At 32.3% G+C, this 19,488-nt stretch overlaps 1 protein-coding gene across 1 annotated transcript; it reads left to right on the top strand.

Moving 5' to 3' along the window:
* Positions 1-14,844: 14,844 nt before the first annotated feature.
* Positions 14,845-19,037, top strand: LOC108690005 (splicing factor 3B subunit 4). The gene is made up of 4 exons (XM_018197039.1): positions 14,845-14,976; positions 15,252-15,335; positions 17,844-18,118; positions 18,195-19,037. Exons 1-4 carry the CDS (start codon positions 14,943-14,945, stop codon positions 19,035-19,037), a joined length of 1,236 nt encoding a protein of 411 aa, XP_018052528.1. The 5' UTR covers positions 14,845-14,942.
* Positions 19,038-19,488: the final 451 nt, after the last annotated feature.

Raw genomic sequence — 19,488 nt, 5'->3', positions numbered from 1 at the left:
ACAGTACAAATTAATTAGTATACACATTATACAGATATATCATTATAGATGATTGCAAGACATATTGACATACATTTCTGGTTTTGACTGTTAATGGCATGCAAGCGAATGCAGTGTCCAGACTCTGTTATAGGGACAACATGAGACTCTAGACAACATGAGATAGAGCAAATATATTAATACTCGAAGGAATCTAATATCAAGTTAGGATAAAACTCTTGTTTAGGGAAACTCTCTCCGATATATGTTATCAAGGTCATGAATGATCTCTCTGAGTGATCTCCAACAGGTTTTGGAGATCACTCAGGCGTCTCGTCCTTCATTAAAAAGTTATGAACAAAAAAAAGTTTTGAAAATAATCTTATTTCTGCTATATGTATCATATTTTCTAAATCCCGTTTCCCACTTAATTTTTGCACGAAATCACATAAAGTGTGCTGGAGATCTTTCAGAATCATGACTTTGACGACTCTCACCCGTCTCCCCTCTCATCCCCTTTCCTCCTGCTTCAGGGGCGCACGACTCTCACCTTCGACTCTCATCCCCCCCTCTCTCCCTCCTTCAGAGGCGCACGACTCACCTTTCACTCTCACTTCCCCCTTACTATTGTAAAATTAGTCTCAATCTGAGTCAAAGTCATTAGAGAAGATTTTTCAGGAATTTTTACCCAAGTTAGGATCACAACCGAAGTAAAACAGTTCGGCATTAAATGCACATTTCGGACCGATTACCGACGCGCGCATCTTCGCAAGTCTGTTATAAAAACTTCTTAATGAAAATTTATAATAATTATTGGAATAATTTCTGGTAGGCAAGAATTATTACATATATGACAAATATATGACACATATATGACAAAATGTTTTAGAAAATTTAGTATTTGTTTTTTAAGAAAATAAAAATATTATTTTGCAAGAAAAATATTCTTTAATAATGTAAGGAAAAATATTCTTTAATAATGTAACGACTTTCGCACGTTTAAGCTGCAGAGACACTCCTGAGCCAGAGCGTCACGTGAGTGCCCGGCAGCTCGGCCTTGAGCTTCGAGCGATAGTGAGGGTTGCGCGCTGGAATCGACCCGAAATGCGCATCTAAAGACTTAAACACAATAGGCACAAGAAACAAGGAATAATAAGTTATCCAATCAAAGCTCTGGGAGATAACATCGAACTTACACACCAGAGAACTGATTGGACAGATATTCACTATTGCCTATGCCTGTTGTGTTTAAATCTTAATGACTCCTGCACATAGAATGCAACGCTTGTCGCGTGAAATTGACGCGATAGCTAATCAACGTCTCGCTTGCTCGGAAGTAACAGATTTTTATGTTCGGGCGTCATTTGTAAAGCAATGTCATGAAGTTAGGTTAGTACATGTTGCATCGCTATAATTGTTGCTGATTTGCAATTATAAATCCAAATAAACTAAGAAAGTATTTAAAAAAAGAAATCTCTAATAATTATATGAATCATATTATAATGTATATTCTGACAGTAGGAGATCGAAGATATTTATAATATAAATATTGTATGATATAAATATTTTATAATATAAATATTGTAAGCTTATTAGTTTTATTAGGGTGGAAGATTTAATTGCGATAGGATGGAAGATTTAATTGCGATATGACTTCGTTACTTTTGAAACCTGTGATTGACGTGATTGTTATGTGCGGTGTGTGACCACAAAGGTCACACAAGATATCTTGTGAGGAAGGCTTTGTTTACAATTTAAGGCTAGGATTACAATTTAATTAAGATAGTTCCCGAAATACGAACTGATGGTTTTATTATGATGAACAGAATAAGTTATAGTACTACCGTTATTCACTCCTTTATACACACACACACACACACACGCGCGCGCGCGCGCGCGCGCACACCTAACGGGTGGATAATAACGATAAAGCGAGAATGTGTTACTCTTGGAAATCTAAGAATCTCGGAATTCTCTCTCATGCTCCGATTTCTGCTCCGGGACGCATCTTCCTTTTTTTCGCTTCGATGTGCGCTTAATGCTCCAAGCTGTCATCGCGCCGATTGTCCAGCTGGCGCTTTAGCTAGCTTCTTTATATTTTATAAAAATCTTACAATATTAATATTAAACAAGAATCTAAATGTATAAGTAATCAGGACTGAGATAAGGCCAGACTGCTCGGATAAGGTTAATTGCAAATGACGCTTAAACATAAAAATCCATTTTGTTTAGCTTTCCCAATTAGAGATCACGAATCAGGACCACTATTCTAACTTCGTTTCACGAAGTTCGGTCTTCTTATTTCTTACTTTGTGATTACACTTTATATAAATAGACTGACTTAATGCGATAAACCCAATTCCGAGCTGTCTTATTGTTCTCATATGCGTATGTATGCGTCCTGTCTATGAGTATCGTATAAATTTATCCATGTAATTTATACATACGTGAATGAGAGAAACTTAATATGTCGCTATCTAAAGTCCCTATTCTTGAAAGAAAACGTCTAGTCTAGGGACGAAAGTCTAGGAACATACTATAGTATACGTTATGCATACTATAGTATTTTCCTAGAATTTCTTATACGTTTCTTTTCATATTCTTTTCAAGAATAGAGATCCAGCACTGTCTTCAAAGATGGAGATGAAGTTGGCAGTTTACTAAAGTTACTTGATTTATAAAGTATGTACATATCGCAAACTTGCACCCAGTTTGATGCGAAACGCAATTTCAAATTTATGTATTTGTATATACGTACTTTATTTGGAAAAATGAAACCGTCGATATGTAAATCAATGTTTTTTAATTATAATTAGTTTATTCATAAACAAAAAATATGTACAAATGTTTAATTTATGTATTCTTTAATTTACTGTGGGTTTATTTGTCGTAGAAATTTAGTATACTAAAGGACAATGTAAATACAATTTAAAAGATAAACCACCAACCTTCATGCTTGAAATCGTATATTATGTACTTTTATCATTTTATCGCAACACTTTTGAAATCAATTGCGATTTACTTTATAAATCTAGAGACTTCACGGTCTACCACGAAGTAAGAGATAGAGAGACTCAACTTGATAGCGCATGCAAAAAAAAATGGAACCGGTTTGTGTGCTAAATTGAGAGGGGATCCGCTGAGAAGAATAATCTACTAATTTGGACACCATGTTTAAAAAGCAGACAGCTGTACTATTTGTACACAAAATAAGCTCTTACTTTGTAGAAGTAAGACACTAGTAGGCCTACTCTGTAATTTTTAATTGTTCTTAACTCAAGTTTTGTTATTGTTAAGCTGATATTACATTTGTCGTACAAAGATTTTGGATTCATTGATTAGCTATAGAATAGAAAGATTCAACAAGTTCTCTTTTTTGCAGCCAATCAATAGGCTTGAAATGCTTTATCGTACGACAATGTAATATTAGGCTTATAATACTGTTGCACATACTTTTTATTTTAGTAAAAGAATTATGCAGTGGCGTTATAATGATAACAATATATTAAGAATTACAAAATAGGCCCGCAGATATTGATAAGAATAGATAAAACACGAATATAAAGCCAGCAAATAAATAGTCTGTTTTCTGTTCCTACTAGACTGCTCTATAATTCTCTTTTTCATAAATATGAAATATTTATAAAATAATAAAATGATAAATAGCAAACTACAGCGATTGCTACATACAGGAAGGACTTCTAATGACTCACGATACACTATAGAACTAAGACGCTGCATTCTTATTTCGTTTCAGTGCAGTATCCAGTAGCCGCCATTTTGCTGGAGACGTTATATATTGTAACCTCGTATGCATATTGGCTTATAACTTAAAACTGTTCTGATAAACGAGGTTAATATGATGTCATTAGCTAGTATCCAATCATTTGGGAACGCTTCTCCAGTACAATATCCAGTATCCAAAATGACGGTTACTGGATATGCTGCATTGAAACGAAATGGGAAGCAGCCTTTATTTATAACAAAAGAATACAATATGCAGAGACTTGACTAGCAGGAGATTCTAAAAAAGATTTAAACGGAACAAAAAGAAAATAACGGCTAATCTCAATGTAGAGAGGAAACTTTTAATTTTTATTCTATGGCGTTAGACAATGTGTGCCACTTGGACGAGGAGTGTGTGAATGTATGAGTGAATAAAGGTACAAAAGTAATAGTCATGGAGATAAAGAATAGGAGACCGAATTAGGTTATAGCTTTAAAGTGTGGTCAAAATCAGATTTCTGAATTGATATTGGTAGTGCTCGGTAGGCGGCGTTCGAATGATAAAATCTCTCATATACGCTTAGGAGCTTCGCACAATAAAAGGAACAGAGAACAGAGTATCAGTGTGCTCCCGCGTAAAGCGCTTAAAGCGCTTGCATATAACCGTAAGCGTCGCTCCTGCCTATCTTCTATATGGCCTGTGATATGGATCCTCAACTATTTTTTCTTATAATTTGAAAACTAAGCTTCAGACAAAATTTTCGCAAAGGAAAAATCGTCTAAAATTAAATCAGGAATATGATATTTTAAAGACAAACATTTTTTTAATCTCTGTGCTTTTTCATGCTGATGCTTGACGCTCATTTTTAGTATCAAAATAGGTCACGTGATCAAAACTGACACTTGATATTCGTTAATTTCTATCACGTAATTTATTTTGACACCAAAAATGAGCGTCAAGCATCAGCATGAAAAGACACCTTAATGAACAGTAGCAGTAGAGGCTGTAGACACGGGATTAGAATCCCTAGAAAAATAGAGTTTGGCCCATGGTGAATGAGAACCTTAGTTGCTCGCACTTTTTGCACTCGGCATCTTTGCTTTCTCTCTTTTCAGAGCCAAATATATATCTATTTCATTTTAAGTGCAAAAATATTTGGGGATTTCATGCAACGCGTGCAGTTGGATAGTGTCTTCTTTTTCTAAATCTCTGCTCTCTAGGTCTATGTAGAAAGCTTCACAGGAAGAGAGTGGCAAATTGCATCACGTGAATGTCTACGTCCAAGCAGGATTGAGGTCACGTGACCACTTTTCTTCAATCTTTTATATGCCTATGAAGTTTTAATACTCATGCCCCATCAGAAGAGATGGGTCATGTGATGCATTTGCTACTCTCCCTCCTTGTGAAACTCTCTAGACTTATAGACTGTTCGCAGTGTGAGCTGGCTACCAACTGTGAACGCTAAACATGGGGCAGTATTCATAATCCGTTTTTATTTTAAAACTGTCTTAAATAATATTTTAAGACGAGATGTTAAAGCGATAATAGTGATTTTTCTTCCTTATCTTTGATTCCTTACATCTTTGATTTCTTACATTATATTATATATATCATTCTGTCTTACTTAAACACGTACATATGTCTTTATCTAACATATGCATCATTTATCACAAGACCGCGCAACTATTGCTATACAGAATTTTGGCTTCCAGTCTTCACAAAATATCCATATATACGTATTTTCTATACGGTGAAGATAATTTTCTTTTAGATCTTCAATCTTAATTTTACTCAGTATCGTTCGTTCTAATAATATGATCTCCGCTGCACACTTATTTTTAACATATGGATTCTAAAACTCTTATATCAAGCAAACATATACCTGAGATGATAACTATTCGAACCAAAAGTAAGTGAATTATGTAACTTTTTTCGATTTTCTCATGAAATCCAATGCAGCGGAGGTACTGTTTGTGCATACTTTAATTTATGTAATAACACTTTTGCAATCCATAAATCCAATTCAGAGATTTTTCATCACAGATTTTTGTATATTTCATATGCAAATGTCAGTAAAACAGACATCTTTAGCATTTTCTTAAGATGCTAATACAGGGTTGACTTATGACATCTTAAAACTGTACTTAAGAAAGTCTTAAATGCAAGAATCGATTATGAATATCGGCTCATTTCGTGTCGTGAAGTTGATACCGAATCCTTGCGTAAGTATTCAAAGTCGATTCTTACGCTGATTCTACAATGAGTTGGTAATCGGCAGTCCTAAGTCTTATCGGTGAAGTTGATCAATAGCCAACTTGTATGACTAAGGCTGATTGGCCAGGCTTCATCGATTAAGACTAAGACTTCCGACTACTGATTCATTGTAGAATCAGCATTACATTTAAGATTGTCTTAAGTACAATCTTAAGATGTCGTAAGTCAATCCGAGGTATTAGCATCTTAAAACATTATTTACAAGATGGTTATAAAATACATATATATGGTTATAAAAACATACAAAATGGTTATAAAATAAGTAAATGATATAAAATAAGAACGGATTATAAATATCATTCTACATGTTTCGCATTTCATAGTTGATAACGCTTGAACTTTATAAACAGTCCACAGACAGAAAAAATAGAGATTTAGAAAGAAACATTGTCCAACTGTACACACTGGATTCGTTCGGGGAGACGCTATTCGCGCTATTTAGCACTACAAATTGTTCATGGAACTGTAAATAGCGCTAACAAACAAAATCATGACATCACTAATAATAATGTGTTACATCACAACGTTATTCCTTTCGAGATGTATTGTATTATAGATAGCGTTATGGCTCCGGCACACTAGCGCGATGTTTGTCGCGCGTGACACCAGAATCACCAATCTCCCCTCTTGTTCCAAGTGTTACCAGCATTTGTAGCAATCTCATATGATACAAGATATGAAGAACTAATATTTAATATGGCTGTCATATGGAAATCATCGTTCCGCCCATACATCTTATCGCTGTATAAGCCTATGGATCTGAGCACAAGAATTGTCATAACACTTACTTAGAGACTTGTTGTAAACGTAAGCAACGCACAAGCTTTGACGTACGATTTATTGCCTTTGAAGACACGATAATAAGTTGTACGTCATACGTGAAAGCTTGTGCGTTACTTACGTCACAATTTAAGTCTAAGTAAATGTTACAACAATTCTTGCTCAGATCCTATGGCTGCGTTCATTATGAATGATCACACGCTTTAAGCGCTTATAATATGGCTGAGTTCATAAAGGACGTTCTCGCGCTTTAAGCGTTTGTAATCACCATTCTATTTTTATCAAGCGCTTTCAATAAAGAATTTTTAATAAAAACAGAACTTTTTATCGAAATATAAAATTTAATTTATAAACTTAACGCCATCATACTGTTTTTTTTAAAGAATAAAGAAATACACAATCTTTTCACTTGCAAAATATAATAAATATATTTTAAACATAATTATATGTAATACATTTATTTACAATTATACTTATTATGTATTATACAATCATTATATCATTATATATGATTCATTACATTTGTACTCATTATAATATGATCAAATCTAATACAAATCTAATAAGATTTTTATTCTTCACTTTATCAAAGAATATTTTATAACAATGATCACGCGACTCCGTAGAAATCATTCAAATTATCTGTACCTAAAGCGTTTGTACGCTTTTTCATGCAAAATAGAGAATTCGTTTATTCATTTTAACATCCCTGATGAAAATTTTTCTCATAATTTTTATATGAATTGGAACATTTTTCAAAAATATTCAGAAAGTTTACATTTTCTTTTAGAATTTTTCATACAAGTGAATTCTGAAATATTCTGAAATTTCTCATCCCATAATTTTTAAAAAGTATTTTTAAATTTTTTAGATTCTTTAACTTTTCATCAAAAATTATACTTACAAAAAAATCTTAAAAATCTTATAATATTTCGTAATTAATATATTTGAAAAATTATGAGAAAAGATTTTCTGAGAAATGTTTCAATTCATAAAAAATATGAGAAAGTTATAAAATTATAGAGAAATTTTGAAAAATTATATAGAAATTCTGAAAAATTATATGAAAAAATTCTGAGAAAAATTTTCACCAGAGATATACAAGAAACTTATATTTATCGATGTTAAACATAAAGAAATTGTCTTTATAACATGTTAATAGAGCATTAAAAGGATGCTGAAATCAAATTGTCGGGACATTGCAAATCGACATTATAAATCTCGAATTTACTGAACGGAATAAAAAATCTACAGATTAAAATAGACGCAAAATTGTGGAAGATGCTGCAAGCATTCATATGGACTTCATATCAAAATTGGACAAAAGTTAAAAACTTACATTTATTTTTTTTTTTTAAATGAACTTGGTATTTTTCTGTTAAGGAACATGTATTGCTTTATGTGATATATAAAGAGTTATAAAAACAATTTTACACGGGGGCAAAATGACTCCAACATTTTAATTGATTGCCGTATTTACAGCTTTATTCTTTAAAGTCACAAAAATTACTGAACATACTTTAAACATACTTTAAACATTGTAGAATGTGGAAATGCAGTGGCTTTTTAAAATTTTTAATTTTAACATATTTAAAAAATTACAAAGGCTAACGTCTAAGGAACAATATTTGGTCTCTAGACACAAAAAAAATATTTTGAACATTTAATAAATAGCAATTTTTAAAAAAAGTTCTTAGAAATATAAAGTCTTACACCTTTTTAGGATCATTTATTGTATTTATTGTATTTATAAATAATATTTATAAAACCTCTTTTTCATATTTGTAAGATTGAGATATTTTCCGTAATGTAAATGGACATGTTCATGTTTTAATGTTAACATTTTTTATATAGTGTATTATACAGAATATATAAATATAATTTTATAATAACTTTTATATAAAAAGCTAATTAAAATAAATTAAATAATTACCAAATGAGTTATATATGTGTTCCTTGCATTTATTTTTGGGATAAATAATGGATGTTATGAATTTTCGTCCGTTAGTTTAATGTACCGAAAATCATCGAGTATATGTTAGAGAATCCCGGTACTTTATAGGAAACAAAATAAATATTATAAATAATGAAATTAATTCAATAATTCAATATTATACACGTCCACTTACTCTTATGTTGCTGTTGTCGTATGTCTTTCCTCTCTCTTTTAATATTAGAATATTAATAGCTACCATGTTTGTACCTTCCTTGATCGCAATTAATTTAAAGTCTCTTAATTTAAAGTCTATGATTGTTATCCATTGCCTTACACATGATACTAATTGAGCAATTAGCACGAGTTGTATTTTTCACAAAATCCATATCTAAGGGACATGTAATTCCCAGATTCGAGACATCGAAGATAAAATAGAATTGCGTAATCCGCAAATTTTCGTGTTCGTTGCATTTCCCAATCTTCGAATCCAACAATTCTATCTTTCCTTCTAGCATACATAGTTCAGAGTAAAAATTTAGAGGGAAGTATTATGTGTATTGTCCGTTTGGAAATATTGTGTGAGAAAGACTTCGAAAGATTGGTCTAATTTTTGTGATAAAGTGAAAAAGTGAACAAAAGTAACATAGAAAACCGAGCAAGAAAGATTTCTTTTTATTTATTATATTTTAAACTTATTTTTTGAACATATATGTATATAAAATTCTTTTATATCAGCTTTCGCATAATATTTACATAGGTATATCACATAGATATATTACATAATATTTTCTTATACAAATATACATTTTTAAGTTAATTTAATATTTTTCCTAATTTTTCTATATATTTTTTCTTTATTTTTCAATATATTTACAATTTATTTTTATTAATTTTTATAAAATTTAAATTATTTCATCGCAATATTAGATTTATTCGCATCGCATGCTCTAATATGCTCCAATATATTCCTACAATAGCACTTACTCACTTCAACGAATTCGTTGGATTGCGATGCGAATAAATCTAATGACTTTTGCGAGGAACTTTGACAGAGTGAAAAAAGGAGAAAAAACGAAAGAGAAAGAAGTTTAAGTGGTAACCGTGGTAACGCTAGGTAACTTACTTATTTCATGCATGCGCACTCCATTTTGGCCAACACTAACATATCAAAGGTGCCGACGGAGAGTTGCTATATATATTGTGACGCTGATGTGCCGGAGTTATTAGAGTGCGATAATGTAGCGCGATATTGTAGCGCGGTATGTGATACGCGGTAGAGAAATTAACTAGGTAAGTATAGAAATCGCGCAAACAGTACCGCTTGCTTCTTTTCTCCTCTATTACATGTAGCGCGATAAGCGGCACGAGCCAGTGACAAATTCACAACAATTACTAAGCACTTTTTAATAGAATTAATTGCTTTAAATGTAATTATTAAGTAAATTCGTTGAAAAAATAAAAGTGTTGAAATATGCATAGAAATAAGTTAATATATTTAAAAACATTTATATTATATTATAACATTTATATTAAAGTTTATTTGTCACTAGCCCATGCCGCTTACCGCGCTATATAGCAGAAGGGAAAAAGAGCAAGCGATCCAGAAATCATATATTGTGGAATACATAGTTTCTGATAGATTGAAATTCTCTGTTCTCTGTTCCCTGTCCCTTTTATTGTGCAGAGCCCCTTACTTAGACTGTTTTTCAATTAGAATATAGAGATTACACTGTATTCCACTGCGTAAAGTACTTCTGGGAACGCAGTTTAGTTTCATATTAGGTGTGGGAAAAAGTTCGTGGCGTTTTTTAATGCCATCTAACGGGAAAAACGCAACTTTTTCCCACACTTATATATACCAGAATGCATTGCAGTCTTCCATTCTATTCTTATAATTATATTTAGTGTATCAATAATAGATAGAGAATATCAATAATAATTTATGATTTTTATTTAAACTTAAGTTATAATTTTTTCAGAATTGACGATTTTTGAAGATTTTATTACAAAATAAATATGGCTATCAAATAACTTTTTGAAAAATTGATAACATTGACATATTTTATACACTCATACTTAGTTTTTTACTGTGTCGAGCAATGTAACACTGTGTTACCTGTGTACATTGTTGAAAACATCCTTAATTGGTTTCTGTACCGCGTATCAAATACATATCTTTTATTTGTTTAACTTGAAAATTATGGAAAACTTAAAAAGATAAAAACTTGTGATTATATGACAACTAGGAGTACAATTATAATTTGGACATTTTAGGTAATTATTTAGAATTGAGAATATCACTTCAAATCTTAATAAAAATGTATTTATTGTATGTAAATGTATTCATTTTTCACATTTTTTCCAAAAATATTACGACTTTCTCGACTTCGAATTCTTTACTGTTCGTTGTTCATTCGGTTGAACCTCACTGAAATGCAGCAAAATGTATTTTGCATCGGAAGTGCATCATCTCATGTAAAATTTTTAATCAATAGCAACGAATTATTGCCGCGGCGAGCTGTATATGAAAAGTCAGCTTTAGATGTAGATACAATTCTTCTCAAATCGACAACGGATGTTCAAGCATTCTTCTTATTATCTGATTAATTTACTTAGTGTAACTATTAATTTTTTTATCTAATTTACGTTGTTCACTCCTAACGGCAAGCCATCATAAGATTGCAATTGAGATTGCGTTCTGTTATTCACTACAAGAAAATTAAAAATTTACGTTACGTGTACTTTACAAAATTTTTAAAATTTAAATTACAGAGAAAAGTTTAATCGAGATTGAAAACAGAAGTCTCCTACATTAACCTTAACGAATGTTAAATCTCTTTGGTTAAATGCTGTGCTAGGATCGTCGTTCATGGAACTACCACGCTATTAGTCACAGCGTTATAGCATTTGCATCCATAGCGCGAATAATGTCTCTTCGAACGAACCCACCATGTTATCTTTTCCATCATATGCTTGACACTCCCATGTAAAGATATATTTCAAATGCCTAGTTTAGACTGGACGCAGCTAAAGTCTCTATAACAGAGTCTGGACACTGCATTCGCGCGCATATCCATCCGCCATTAACAGTAAAAACTGAAAATGTATCGTCGTGTTTGCTGCGCAATTCAAATGACTGCTTGCTATTATACGCGACAATAGAGTTGAATTCAATCTATTTAAATGATTCAAGATAAAAGATAGAGAGATAGAATAGAATTGTACAAGCAAAAATATGTCAACTGATAACGTGTCAATATATCAGTGCAGACATCTATATAATATATCTGTATAATGTGTATACTAATTTATATTGCTGCTATCGATATTTTGAAACGAGGTGAAAATTACAAAAGTAAATAAATTTACTAGAATACTAATAATTTCATTGGTCAATATCTAGTAAATTTGCTCACTTGTAATTTTCATCTTGTTTAAAGAATAAGAATATATACTCGTATTCATAGTCAGGCTTTATATTTAAGGCTTCCTTAATTTATCTGTAGATGTTCTACAAATTATTTTATTGATTGCTGAACATCTAAAGATAAATTTAAGGAAACTTTAAGTATACGATCTGATTATGAATACGGGCAATAAAATATTTTATTCTCAAGAATGCGCAGTTGTCTTCAATATAGTGGCTGCTCTTCGACCAATCCAAAATTTAGGATAAGCATTTGATTGGTTGTTCTAATTTCTGCCGATTATTATGCGCAATAAAATACCTTATATTTTTATACCATGGAAATAATGTTATATAACCAATAATACTATGCGCTTTTATTGGATTGCAGACAACTAAGTCCAAGATGGCGATAAAATAGCCAATAGGAAGACTGTCGGCAAGATAAAAGAAACTCTACTTTAGTAATATAAACTTTTATACATCTTCTATCTATCAATCTTGCTCACACTTTCAACTTATTAGTTGGATAGGCTATTCCCCTTCTATTACTATGAGTTCTATGGTGTCAAGCAGCGAAGCAACAATCAATTAAAGTTCTAGGCCGGAATTCGTAGTTCGTTCTATACTAAAGCCGGTTTTACATTAGTTGCAAGCTGATTTGTTTGGGCAAGTTGCGATAATCAATCTGAAGCTTGCATTTTGAAATCAACGGTCATATTGGCTGTTGCAAATACGCTCAGCTTGTAACTAATGTAGAACCGGCTAAACGTGCCTGTAACTTAGCTTTTTCATGCGAGACTCTCTGGCCGGTGATTAAGCGGCTGAATTTATGGAAGTGTGCGGTGTCTCATTACCGCGCCTTTTGGCAATCGTTATGTCCATATTTGTTCATGTTCGACGACGGACTTCGTTCGCACATCGATCGCCAATTCTACTTTTCCGTGACTCGTTGTTGAAATGCAAGGCTCAGAAATAATTGCTGTCTTGCATTTCCACTAGCTCGTTGTTATGCTAAAATGCAGGGCTTATGCGTGGTAATTTTTAGGGCTACAACAATGTCTTAAGATGCTAATACGGTTTTCTGGCCGATATTCATAATCGGATCTTATATTTAAAACTGTCTTAAATACAGCCTTAAAATGTCATGAACCAATCAGATAGCTGCATTAGCGACTTAAGATATTACTTAAGACAGTCTTATTAAATATAAGATCCGACTACCGGTCTTTGATTGATTCATGACATTTTCTCAAGCATTAGCTTAAGACCATCTTGAACCTTAAGTAACATCTACGGATTCCGCCCTTAGATTTATAAGAGAAGCGCGACTGGTGTTAATTAAGTATTCTCATTGCAATCACGCGATTAGCAATCAATGATAAACTTATTTCTGCATACTAAAAATGACTATTTAATGGATGATTAATGGATTTCATAGTCGGTCTTGCAAATGACGACATTTTCAGTACTTCTTTTAGTGCTTTTAATATTTTTGTGATACTGGTCGGTCATGCTTCTCTTATAAAAATAGGACTCTACACCAGTGAGACGATATTTACAGTAGCGTAAAAAATATTGCCTCGCTGGTTGGTTGTTGCTTAGTGCTTGACGCTTGCTATGTTTAGGGAGCTTATTAGATGATTCTTTAGATGAAGTAAAAATTACAAAACTGAGCAACTCACTAAGTGTTGACCAATGAAGTTATAAATATTTTAGTAAATTCGATTATTTTCATAATTTACTTTGTTTCAAAAACCGTAGTTTATAAGTCCCCAGTCTGAATTAATCGTGGTCTATAATAAATTACAAACACTCCGTCACAACGCTTCGCAACAGTCAATCAGAAGCATCAGAAGCAATAATAATTAGTGATGCTTGTGATTGACTTCTGTGAAGCATTGCGACTTGCGACGGTGTGTTGGTAACTTATTAAGCTGATTCTATATTAGTTGCAAGCCGATCGCAAGTTTGTTGCAATATAAAGAGTTAATTTTAAAATACAAGCTTCAGATTGGCTGTCGCAACAAACTTGCGATCAGCTTGCAACTAATGTAGAACCAGTTTTAGATGCATCCAGAAGCACGACCGTTCTGAGCGTCTCACCACTTGCATTTGATTGGCATATTCTATTAGATCTAAGAATATAGATCAAACAAGTACAATACATACCCATTGTAGACTATGCTTTAAGCCTGTTCTAGGCAAATCCTAAGCAATAGGTTCGCAAGCTGTAAGCCGTAAGAAATTAACAAATTGTAGTTGATTATTTTTGTCATTTTAACTATGATTAGCCAATTTCTTATGGTTGGCGACTTGCAATTATAGAATAGGCATTAGGGCCATTTCACATGAACTTGCATAGCCGCATAAAAATATACATATAAAGAAAATTATCCAATCACATTTCTGTCATAAAGACAAACGTAAAATATGATTATATTATATATCAGCCCTTATAGACCAGATTCAGTCAGATCTTATATTCAAGACTGTCTTAAGTACGGTCTTAAGAAGTCACGAACCAATCAGAAGGCTGCATTAGCGTCTTAAGACATTACTTAAAACGGTCTTGAAATAAGATTCGACTATGAATACCGGTCATAGGATCAGCTAAAACAGAATTTTGGAACAGGGTAATTCTAGTAGGATGTCTCCTTCTCTCTTCAAATACAGTTTAAATAACAATTGATAACAATTGATTGGAATTGATTAGAGTATACTTGTAAGTTTACTAAATTAAATTAGATACGTTTTACAAAATTTAATTATGTAATCATCAATATTTATTAAACGCAACTATTAATTTGTCGGTAATTCTTGAGTAAATATTGATAATTATGGCAGCCGGTCCAATTGCGGAGCGTAACCAAGGTATGTGATACGACCTTTTAGTTTAAATAATTTAGCTTAAATAATTTTTATATAACCTCTTGTTTCAAAAGAATACATGAAAAGAAATAAATGCTTCGATTATACTTATCTTATCGTCACATTACAAATTAAGTTAATCACTTGATATTAAAGTTAACCTTAAAAATGTATTTTATATTATTGAGTACTTAGAGAATTTATGTCATATGAATATTCAAATGCATAATAAATTAATTTTTATATTTATTACATCTTTGATATGAAAATTTATATAGACGCAACAATATACGTTGGAGGTTTGGATGACAAAGTCACAGAATCCCTTATGTGGGAATTATTTGTTCAATCAGGACCTGTTGGTAAGCACATGTGTTATTCATTATTGTGTGTTATATGTAAATTTGAGTATTTTTTAAATTTATGGTGGTAACTAATGATTTATATGGCACTGTAGATTTGACTATGTACATATACCTTTAATATTTTCTTAAAAATATATACAGGATGTTTGATAAATAACGATAAAACTCTTACATAGAATGGACTAAATTGAATAAAAAAATTCTTTATCATTTTACAGTTTTTGCAATAGTTGATAAGATATCAATTACTAAGAATCACCAAATATTGTTTTCAATCATTTTTTACTCAAGTACTATCAACTTTACAAAAAAATATTATGGGACAAAAATTGTTTATTAAAATTTTTTTCAGAATTTTTTATTACTGCAATTTTTTAATACTGCACTTTTATTATTGGCAACTATTTTTACCAACATGAGAAAATGTGCTACTAAAAAATTCTGAAAAAATTCTCAGAATTCTATGAGAAGAAAATAAAAATTTTTACCACTTGCTATTTTTCTATAAAGTTGATAGTAGAAAAGACTGGAGCTAATTGTCATATAAGGCTGACTGTCAAAATACTTATAATTCAAATAGGACATGACAGAAAAATCTTTTTTTTTTACTAGATTACTGATATAATATTAATTTGTTATGTAAAATGATTTGCACCACAAGTATTGTATTATTTATAGTATTGTATTATTTATATTATTATAGTGATTTCTAAGAAATTAGTTTTAGAATTAAGTTGGTGAGTATTTTGTTGTCTGACAAATCTTTAACATTATTAATTGCGATATCCCTGTATTCATAGAACTTTGTTAGAACTGACTTTGTTAGAACATGTCTTTGTTAGAAGATCTTTGCTATAATTAATTTATCATTATCTTGACAAAGTTTGTGAATACACTCTCTTTTATTAAAAATGACTATGTGAGATAGATCGAAAATGAGACGAGGTTAAGTGACAATTAATTTTGATATTTTTAGAGAACACATTTTTACAGAATATACTTACAAATATATTATATTTCAAATAGACATATATCAGATATACATATATATTTTTTCGTTTTTCATACATTCATAAACTATGGTACAAAAACAAATGTATTTTATAATTAAAATAACTATTTTTTTTTTAATATAAAAAAGTCGTATTAAAATTCCTTATAATAAAATAATAATAATAGTAATTCAATAAATTAGGAATCTACGCTTTATAGATGCGCTTAAATTACTGTTCCAATCCAAATCTCAGTCTACTTGAATATATTTCATTTTTAACATGTGACTCGCAACCGTTAAGACCATTGTCTAATTCGATTTTATAACATCGACAAATTTACATTATTCTTAGTTATATGTGACATTTTTATAATATCGAATTTTATCCGGAAGTTAAATGTTATTATCTGTGTCTATATACGTGCTACCTAAGGTCTCAATCTACATGAGTTCATCTAGCATACTAACTGGACATGAAAAATAAGTAGAAGACAAAGGTTCCATGTGAACAATTCTATTAATTGCCAACGTTATCATGCTGAAGAAGGCTAGAATTTAGCCAAAAAGTATATATTACACTAATGGAAATTGTATATTCAAGTAGATTGAGGTTTGTCCAGTAATTTAAACACATGTATAACGTATGACAGCGCGGATTCCTAATTGCTCTTATTTAATTACTATTATTAGAACTATTTTTTACTTATATTATTATTATAATTACTATTTCTTAAAGTGTAGAACTGATATGAAAATAAGAATTGGATTTTTTATATGTGTTGTCCATAACAAATATGCTATTACCAATCCTAGGACATGTGACAATCAATCCAGAATATGGGATTCATTGTCACATTTTCGCAGCTTCATTTAAAATTAAATATCTTATTTTTACATTTTACATAATGAATTCACGAGTAATATTTTGTTTAATACCTAAAGAATGTAGGTATATTATAACATATATATTTCAAAATCGGCCATCCACTTTTTTTTTAAAATCACTAATCAAAAACTGTGATAACCGGCCTCAATCTCTCCTAGTTGAATAAAAAATTATTACAAATCAATATTCGATTTTTACTAATTAATATCTTGTTAATTATTGCTGAAATAGTAAAATGCTAGAGGACTTTCCGTTTTCGACTCAATTTAGTCTGCTCTATCCTTATGCAAGAATTTTGTCGTTACTTATCAAACATCTTGTGTATGTATGTGTGTGTGTGTGTGTGTGTGTGTGTGTGTGTGTGTGTGTGTGTGTGTGTGCGTGTGCGTGCGTGCGTGCGTGCGTGTGTGTGTGTATGTATGTATGTATGTATGTATGTATATATGTATGTATGTATGTATGTATGTATGTATGTATGTATGTATGTATGTATGTATGTATGAAACACTCGATTTAATTATTTAATTATTCCAGAGTGAAAATGGATATTTGATATAACTAAATTTTTCAAGTTTAAAATACAAATTTCAAATGTATATATGTAAAATATATAATTTCTTTTCAGTTAATGTACACATGCCGAAAGATAGAGTAACTCAAATGCATCAAGGATATGGCTTTGTTGAATTTATGGGAGAAGAAGATGCAGATTATGCTATTAAAATTATGAATATGATCAAACTTTACGGTAAACCTATTCGTGTAAACAAGGCTAGTGCACACCAGAAGAACTTGGATGTTGGAGCAAATATATTTATAGGAAATCTTGATCCAGAAGTAGATGAAAAATTGTTGTACGACACCTTTAGTGCATTTGGCGTGATTTTGCAAACACCAAAAGTACATTCAATTAATTTTATTACAATCGACTGTTTTTTCTTTAACTGCTATATAACGAAATAATTTTACATTACAGATAATGAGGGATCCTGAGACAGGTAATTCGAAAGGCTTTGCTTTCATTAATTTCGCTTCTTTTGATGCCTCAGATGCCAGCATTGAGGCAATGAACGGTCAATATCTGTGCAATCGGCCAATTTCGGTATCGTATGCTTTTAAACGCGATGCTAAGGGCGAGAGACATGGTAGTGCTGCCGAAAGACTTTTAGCGGCTCAAAATCCTCTGAGTCAAGCGGATAGACCGCATCAATTATTTGCGGATGCGCCACCTTTGGCGCCGCCACCAATGCCAAATTCAAACGCGAATACCCATCAACCTGCTCATCATCCCCAGCATCATGTGATGCATCATGGAATGGTCGTGCCACCGCCGCCACCACCGTCTACTCCTGGACCACCGATGGGTCATCCGCCTCCGCCGCCTGTCCCACCACCACCATCTGGTGGATTTCCACCAGCGAACATCCCTCCGCCTCCTCTACCTCCAATGTCTATGGCGACGCATCCTCCTCTACCACCCGGGATGCCACCGCCGTTGCCGCCTATGCCAGTGCCGACTTCTCAGGCGCAATCAGCTGCCTCTAGGATGATGGCACCACCACCACCACTTTGGTCTGTCGGGACACCGCAGGGACAATTTCCGCCGCCTCCTCCACCATCTTCCAGCGGTGGTCCTCCACAATTCGGACAGTATCAGCCTACGCCTCCAAGACCACCACCTCCAACTTGGCGACATCCGCCACCGCCGCCCGTTTCGCAAGGTGGTCCACCGCCGCCACCACCACCCCAATTCCGACCACCCTTCCCACCAAGAGGACCACCACCACCACCACCGCCACATGATGGCAACCAATATTAATATTATATTCGTCACTTATATTTATACATTGTGTGAACACAAATGATAAATGATTTAATTTTGTTTACAATTATTGTCAACAATGTATTATTATGAATCGAGAGATCTATGATACATTGATTTAAAAATCTGCTTTTTTATGAAACTGATTTCTTCATTGTAGTTAAATAAAGTTCTTGTTCACATTATAGCGATTAGTATAGTAGTACGAAAATTTAGTAATTAATTGGAGTATTATTTAATATCTTGATCAGTTAACTATGTAATGTCGCTGGGCATTAACGGCCCATAATGAGAGCATGATGTGTCAATTACAATATGCATTTCGCTCGGTCACTTATCATATCGATCGATTAAGCTTTGGCGCTTGAATAACGTACCTACATACCGCGTTTGTTATATCGATTATTTCGTGCCTGTCCAGTCCAGTCAACGATAGTCGAACACCAAG

This window comes from Atta colombica, unplaced genomic scaffold (assembly GCF_001594045.1).
Source record: "Atta colombica isolate Treedump-2 unplaced genomic scaffold, Acol1.0 scaffold29, whole genome shotgun sequence".
In the NCBI taxonomy this organism is placed as follows: domain Eukaryota; kingdom Metazoa; phylum Arthropoda; class Insecta; order Hymenoptera; family Formicidae; genus Atta; species Atta colombica.
Note: the sequence above shows the minus strand (reverse complement) of the source record. Positions and strands in the feature narration are given on the sequence as shown.